This window comes from Fopius arisanus, unplaced genomic scaffold (assembly GCF_000806365.1).
Source record: "Fopius arisanus strain USDA-PBARC FA_bdor unplaced genomic scaffold, ASM80636v1 scaffold00053, whole genome shotgun sequence".
NCBI classification, from domain to species: domain Eukaryota; kingdom Metazoa; phylum Arthropoda; class Insecta; order Hymenoptera; family Braconidae; genus Fopius; species Fopius arisanus.
In genome coordinates, this window is record NW_011887792.1 from 690,923 (window position 1) to 699,216 (window position 8,294).

The 8,294-nt window shown below is 38.6% G+C and overlaps 1 protein-coding gene across 2 annotated transcripts in view; it reads right to left on the reverse strand.

Annotated features, from left to right (window-relative positions):
* Nucleotides 1–6,823, reverse strand: part of LOC105268099 (putative DNA helicase INO80) — an 11,515-nt gene extending 4,692 nt beyond the window's left edge. For both annotated transcript variants that reach the window (XM_011307386.1, XM_011307385.1), the window contains exon 1: nt 6,655–6,823. In XM_011307386.1, the coding sequence (XP_011305688.1) occupies nt 6,655–6,723 (69 nt within the window). In that variant the 5' untranslated portion in view covers nt 6,724–6,823. The remainder of the gene's footprint in view (nt 1–6,654) is intronic.
* Nucleotides 6,824–8,294: the final 1,471 nt, after the last annotated feature.

Below are 8,294 nucleotides of genomic sequence, written 5' to 3' on the forward strand. Positions count from 1 at the left end.
CAACCGCAAATTTCGCCGCAGGAAATTAAAAAAATAAATATGCATAAATGTACATCTCCACGGCAATAAAATATTTTTATTTTCATCTTTTTTCAGTCCTGGGGGTTTCAATAATTTACGGATCAAATACATCTGACATTTTCTAAATCCGTCATCTACTATTCATCACCTCTATTGAGATATATTTTATTTCGTTTATCTACAATGACACACAAAAGGAAAAAAAAACGAGGAATTCGTTTTGAACCTAATCGTGCTGCGAACAACAGCCGGAAGGCTTTAATCTCGCTCTATTGACTCCAATCGTTTCTTATTGATTAATTCCATCGAGAAAGAATAGAAACTCGAGCGAATGCCTCTATAGAAATAAAAATCTCAAAACAAACACATTGAGAATATAATATCAAGATTATAAAATCAAATGATTCATTAATGAAGAATCCCTTTAAATAAAATCCAATGTAACGTTTTTTGAAGCTGGTTTATTCGAAATAAATATTTTTTATAATATTTACATGAATATATATATATATATTATGTTACTGTATTATTATTATTATTATGTATATATATTTATTTTATTTATTTTTTAATTGAATTCCGATTCTTATATATCTATCGTTGAAAGACGAAATAGAAACGGATGTAGTAGCACCACAAAAGTAACAATACAATCATCTCTAGTTCTTAAAAAATTGCTAGTCTAATTATCCAAGAATAATTATAAATTACTTCATTAAGTTACGCTTTATTTCAATCGTAAAATAGCATTTATAAGGTTAATTTATATGAAAAATTTTCTGCATGAACATTCGTAGTTGACTAGGGGAGGATGCTGGGGGATGGAAAGCCTAAACTACATGGGAAGTGATAAAAAGAGGAAATTGTGAACACAGCGGTGGCTTTGTCCGTAACGAATTCTATTATGCATTCGCAGGGTGGACATTATGACAGGGGGGCGGTGGTGGTAAATCCGTATGAACGAAATTATGACACTCAGGCGGAGAAATGACCAACGCTTTTACATTCCCCTCTCTGTGAACAACTGCCTAGTCAAGGGATGAACCCAACTGAGGGCTCAACTCAGGGTTGAAATGAGGGGGAGAGGAGTGGCCCGCACAAATTAATGAAGCGTTTACGCTTCGGGAGGCGCGCCTCAACGAAACTCAATTAACCCAACAAAAATGAAGGGAATTTGCATTTTAATTTCAAATGGCTGCGTTATTAAAATCTTGTAAGGGATGGAGTTGCCTTTCAAGGTCGTTGTCGGGTTAATTCATGCTCTCCGCCATTTTGTGCTTTTCTTTGATTCGCTCATCCCATTTACTTGCGTTCAATTAATTAACTGATTTTTTTTTTTTGGCAAAGGAAAGGTTTTTCGTCGATATGTATCGCGTTGTGTTTTCGCACTTGAATTAATTTCTGGTGAATTTTCTCTCGGTCTCGCTTGTGGAAAATTCAAATTGGATATTTGGGAATTCCCTATTTCATGGGCTTTAAATTTATTCGGATTTGGCTTTTCCTTTTCAGTACTCACTCGCTATTCTTTGTGATGCTAACGTCAGGTGGGGAAAATCCGAGAGGAAACTAGTCGGGGGGGAATTTTAATATAGAAAACATTGTGCCCTGTCACTTTCGAATTTTCATCATGCTAATTTTATGCTTATCGATATCGATCGCTTTTTTACGGTACCATTCTAGGTGAGAAGGTGACGCTCCGTGATTTTCGTTCGAATGGGTTCAACGAATGAAAATTGGAAATTCCGGTGTTCACGGCAGTATTTATTTTACGATTTTTCTCTGGAACCGTTTGGGTTTATTATTCAAATAAAAAAATACATCTCTTTTGATTTTTTTCGTCGTCATTCGGAGCTGAGATTTTTTTTTTAATCAAAAATATGGAATCGTCCGTACAGAGGAAAATCATCTTTTATCCACACGAAAAATGAGTTTCCCCTGAACTGAGTGAATAAATATATCTATTGGGATAAAATCAAGCTTGTGTAAATGGTGACTAATAATATCTAAATAACAATAATAATAATATAATAAATGACAAATTATTATTTATTCAGCGTTTATTCAATATTGAATAAATTCGTTAAATCCGTGTTAAACTGTCTATTTATTTAAAAAACCATTTCCCGAGGTGATATTAATTTTTCCCTTGCTTGTTGATTAGCTAGATAATTACACACGATTTCCGAAGAAAAAATAAAAGTCGGACATTGAAAAAAAATGCACTTGTTCCACGTCTCCACCCTGACAATTTTTTCCCGTAATATAATTTTTTTATTAAGTCCAAAAAATTCTGACGCACTGCGACGGCTGAAATTTGCATGAGCCGACGAAAAAAATTGTCGTACCGTTGGTCCACCCGCTCCACTGCGCCGAAATGTCAAATCTCACTTTTTCGTCTCTCCCATTGAGAATAAAAAAAAAAGTCATGACGTTTTTTTTTTTGTTTGTGCCCCTCGTTCACGTTAAAAATGAAGTTGAAATGGTTTTCACGGTGACAGGTAGTCCATCCCGACGGATACTCGTACCTCTCGCCTTCAAGTTGAACCGACGGAGGAAAACAAACAATTAAGAAGAGAACCCCGGAAATTTCCCCATCTCTCCCTCGGGAGAGATAAACCCTCTGGTGTCATTACGTTTGAGTATCGTTACCAGAGACCCCTAAAATTCACATTCACCCCACTGATCTACCCCCCCAAAACCCCCCGCAACAATAAAAACCAGACGCGCAGTGAGGAATATGACTGAGAGAAAAGAAAAAAATTAACCGATCCCCACAAAAAATTTCTGCATTCAACTAATCATCTCCCCCACCTGAAAACCCCAATCACCTCTCCCCCATTATTTCCCCAATAACCCAATAACTCACCCCCGAAAACTCCACCAAAAGATAAAAACCGGACGCATTTTCTCCGGCCTGAAATTCCCTCCCAGTCGTGTAGGATCGTTAAACCCGAATGGAGATAAATCACAACCAAAGAGAATAGCGGACATTTTCCCTCCCCCTCCTTCCCAAAAGGTGGCAAGACCACCCCCCAGACCCCCCTGCCATCACCCCGAATTTTTCTATTCCCCTTTTTTCCATTTCAATTTTTTCATTCTCTCATTTTCCTCCATCTCATTTTTTTTTTGTTCCTTTCTTTTTTTAAGGCACTCCATTAACTCTCACTCGGTGTACCACAAAATCCTGCATATCCGCGTGTTTCAGGTGAAATAATAAGAGCGGATGTGACGTCACTTGATGGATAGAGACGGTGAAAAGGGGGAGAGTGAGAATATTTCAGTGGTTTTCCTCTCTGCGGGCGGTCGAGGTTACACGTGAGTATTTTCTGCTTACAATAGCCACTGTACACACTTCTAGAGGGGCAGGAGGGGGAGGGGGAGGAGGAGAGGGAGGGGGGGCAGGCAATGGTTCACCTGCCCATTATTCTCACCACAATGTACTTCCTTTTGTCAAAACACTGGCCGTCCCCCGACAGGGGCCACGGCCCGCGAATACCGGGGGCCCCTTTTTACGAATAATTATTATTTATTATTACACTCACCGTTCAGAATTTTCCAATGAATTTTCCCGGTGAAGGAATTCCATTCCGGAAGTTTTGGTGGTGTGACAGGGAGGAGAAAGATTCAGAAAAAATTGTGCGGAGCTTGTACGTGATGTAATGCACGTTTTCTGGATTTGTGGAATTTGAGTTGGATATTTTTTTTTGCTTGCGCATTACGGGATTTTTACGTAATTTTTATTAAACTTTATGACGGAGGGGAAGAAGTGCAATTTTCGGATTTTTGTTTTGCCTGTTTTTTAGGGGTTTTCGGAAATTGCGGGGTTTTAGGTGTCTGGGGAGCGGCGAGTGGTCTGTGCATGCAGGTGTAGAACTACTCGCGACTGGACGAAAACCCGTAAATCCTATTTTCACATTTTACCCCGAGTGGTAATTACGACTGTAAATGGACCTGGAGGTACTAGAGTTTCTGGGTTTCAGAGATGAAATGTTTTGAATGCATTTATTGCGCCTGTGAAAGTTCATTTCCGGAATAATTGCCCACTAATTGATAAATTCCAATCGATAAAGCTCGAAAGTAACGAATAAACAACTTTTTTTTTTGCAGGATCCCAATGTTTTTTATTTCGCAATTAAACGGTTTTTTTTTTTCAAATGAATCAAAAATGTCCGGAGGTGAAAATGCGCGTTTTTCATGCACCCAATGAACAGACAGCCACACTATTTTTATGATATTTTTTTAAACAAAGAAATATGATATTCCATGCACCGATAATTCGGTTTAGCGTCCTGCATGTTGGGTATACTATGCACCTTTTAATTCGTCAATTGTTTACGGATTGTAAATAAATAGAAAAGGCTGGATGAGCGCTCAAAGTGTTCACTGGGTGTGAATTATTTACCAACGAGTTGGAAGAAAAGAAAATACGGATAAATACACTGTACTGACACGCAATGTCAGTTCCATTGGATTCTGATGCTCATGAACAATGAGAATGACAAACAAAATTTCGGAATATTCCCAACAATACCAGAACTCTTAATTAAAAAGTATTGATTAATTTCTAATCGTTTAAAATCAAATAAACAAGCGATTGATAAATAATCTAACTATCACTTCAACTTATTTTTAAAATACTCGTCCTGCGATGAAGTAAATTTGCAATAAAATGATGAAAATGGAAAAATCCTCAATGAGATTGAAATGCTGTGAAATTAGAATCTCTTTAAATTAAATAAAGGCTTTCCCCTGAAAATCGAAAGGGCAATCGAGCCCCGAATCACCCCACAAAATCCATCGAAAAAAAGGTAAAGAACTCTAGACTCTCGTTTCGCCCTCTCGAAATCAATCGATTAGTTTGCCTTTGCAATACGATACGATAGCATTCGGGTAATGGGAGACCCCAGAAGTCTCGTTTTCGCGCCACTGAATCTCCCCATCTCTCCATTTATAAACCTCTCCCCATTTCCTCGCTTTTATTTTCCCCCAAACTCATCAAGAGATCGCGGGAGAACTTGAAATAAAATGAAAATAAAATTTCATCAAGACTTTTAAACAATTTCTCGCCGCTCCAATGCAGCAGTTGACCATGGAAGACGATTAACTCGACGATTTCAATTAACTCAAACCGGCAAAAGTCTCTTTCACTCGCTTTTTAATTGATTTGTCGCGGTTGACTCTACGACATTCGTCGTCACTAGAATAAAACGATTCCACTTCGATCTTCGATATCTTCCGATTGAATGATACCAGTCGAACGAGTGAAACTTCATTTTGAAAATTCAGTTCAGTGAAACGATAATTGAAATAAAACACATTTCATTAATCAATCGATATCCGATTTCGCTTGAGAGATTAAAAAATCGCGTTCAGCGATATATATCTTAACACATCATTCATTCCATTCGTTTCCTCTCGTGTCACTCTTTTGAGAGTTTAAAGGGATGGGGAAGAGGAGGGGTGACACCTCGTGAAAACATCCCCTGAAGACGCTTTGTCTTCGTCATGGAATAGTAATTGAGCCGATCTCGATTAATCTTCGGGATTTCGACTGAATATCGAGAGATGAATGGTGGAAAGCCTCTCGCGCTATTAGGTACAGTCCGTGGAGAGGATTTGAGTGGTTTTGAGGAGGGAGGGGTGGCTTTGATCTTTCGGATTGAGAGATTTAAAAAAAAAAGCCTTTGAACGTTCTCTTTGGTTCAGTTTCGTGGATTTTCAGAGCGGAAGGGAATTGAAAAATCGCTCGAATCATCGGATCGCGACCACTCAATACCGAATTTTCACTCGCGCTAGAATTCAAAATTATTGAAATTACCCCTTTCAACTGAAACCAATGAATTCTCTGAACATCCGTTAATTAGGAATTATTTATTATTAATAGGAGTTTCAATTTAGTGCGGATTTTTCATTTGAAAATGTGAAGTCTGACGTTTGGACTTATTGAAATTTGGGGCAGCGCTTTTCTATTTGAAAAAACCTCAACGCGGTAATCCGGGGGATGAAGCCGCTCTCCAGGGGATGACCCCCAAACATTTTAACTATCGCTGACGTTTTTTTCCACTGCGGTCGACCTCTACTCTGGCTCTCCCCTGTGGCTTCTATAAAATTTACCACCGAGCCAATTAGAAGGAGTGAACTGTTGTAACCCGAGTTATACGTCCCAGGAAACTTATCAGGTGGATTTCTATTCCGGTTATAACAGCACCGCAACTTTACAATTGTTCGCCGATGATAAAAGCTTCGGATAAATGAGAGAAAAAAAAATGGAATCGACTGTCCAATAATTTTACTCATCAATGTTCATTAGATTAATCAAATAAATTAGTGGAAAAAAAAATTGTTGAAAGGTGTGGACAATACAATATTGAGGATTAATTGTACAGGTTTGTGGGTTCGGTAAAAATTAAAGAATGAATTCGGACTTGACCGATCGTGAGTGAACATGTGGAGCATTTGTATTGTGTAAATTAATTCCGTATTATTTTCAAATATATATTACTTTATCCCTTTAAAATAAAAGAATTCTTTTCCTATAATTCTGATCCTACAGGTTGAATACTGGGATGGAGATTGATCTGGTGAAATTTTCTTGAAAGGGATGGAACAGAAATCCCCAACAATTAGACTCACCATTGTGCAAAAATTTGCTGCTCTGGGTGAAAGTCTCCTGCTGCACTCTGAGCCACTGACAATAGTCATTGCATTGATCACTCGTTAATACAAAAACCGGGAAAAACAATAAACCGAACGAAGTTAAAAAATAAATGGCGAATTTACCGAGGCGTGCGTGCCCGATGGCGTATACCCGCGGTTTGAATGACTTTTCACCTGTCCAGGTAGTTTTATAGGTTCCGTTGACCTTGGACTGCCTATGCTGTGGTAGAATCCGGCGTCACCTGTGTGTTATGTGCTACCATGTGTGTATTTTATATTTTTTAGTTGTTCCTTTTTTTTTTTCGTGTACACGAGCGGAGGTGTGTGAACTCCACGCATCACCCTCGCCAAGCGAGCCGTAAAAATTCGTTTCGGTATCTCGATCACACCGGAAGGTGTACTCCAGTTCATTTTTACCCCACATCGATGTGCGGAAAAATTCTCGAAGCGTTATAGGACACTCATTAGATTTGAGACAAAGACCGGACTGTGTGGGGACCACCAGCGCCTTAGTATAAACCTCCCGAGAAACAATTTTGGGCCTGAGCGATTTTTGCCTGATATTGATTACAATAAACAAATGCCGAATGACGAATGATGCGGTGGAGTTTTTCTCCACTAGGAAGTGGAGATGACGGCAGTTCGCCTAGCAACTCGGGCGAGAGCACATTCATCTACTTTAACCAATATTAACTGAGATATATATTTCTGTTTGCATTTATCTTAACTTTATATATTTTTAACTCTACGTTACTTTTACCAGTATAAATTATAGAAGAGGCTATTTTACTGAGGTGGAGTGTTTTGAAATATACTCTTAAATCCTTTTAGAATTTTACTTCTTACTGTAAGAGAGTAAATATTTAACGATTTATTTTAATTAATTAATCCGATCTTCCATTTATTGTTAACATTTAAACTTTGGTTTAAAGTAAAGCGGGGAAATTTGGTATTGAACCGGAGGCCAGGGAAAATAGGAGGACTGATGGGAAGAGGCGAGGGGTTTGACACCCTCTAGTGACGTCGGGCCCAAAACAAGGACCCCACAGGGTGAATGGACAGACTCGGAGGACAATTAGGCATTCGGGCCTTGACCTGCCAAGAGTACACTCCTTTGACGATCATCCAACGTAGCGTATTTCGTACACTATTGTCGCGTGATTTCAGAGCTTGTATTTTATTGTATCTTATTCGATTTATTCTAACTAAATGTAAAAACTCCAAATAAAAAGTATTTACTACAAAAGACTCGATATAATATAAGCTGGGTTGATTGTGGTAAATTTAATGTTGCTTGCTCGAGAGTTCGTCTCCAAGTGTCCTCAGTCACCACATCGTCCAAGGTGTCAGGTCTACCCATTAGACAAGGCCCTTTGTCTATGGGGTTGGTCCACGTGTTGGGCTGTTTCTTATAAACAGCCTAAATGTTTCCATTATTCCCTCTGGTCTGTCACAACAGGTCTCTTGTTCGTTTTCACGTCGAAAATATTTCCAACATTACATCAATTGTCTGGAATTATCAATTTCAAGGTCGAAAAGATAATTGAGAATATTGAAAAATTATGGGGTTTAGCCCAGGGTTTGTTGAGTGCAGAGTCCATGGAATAGCGATTTGA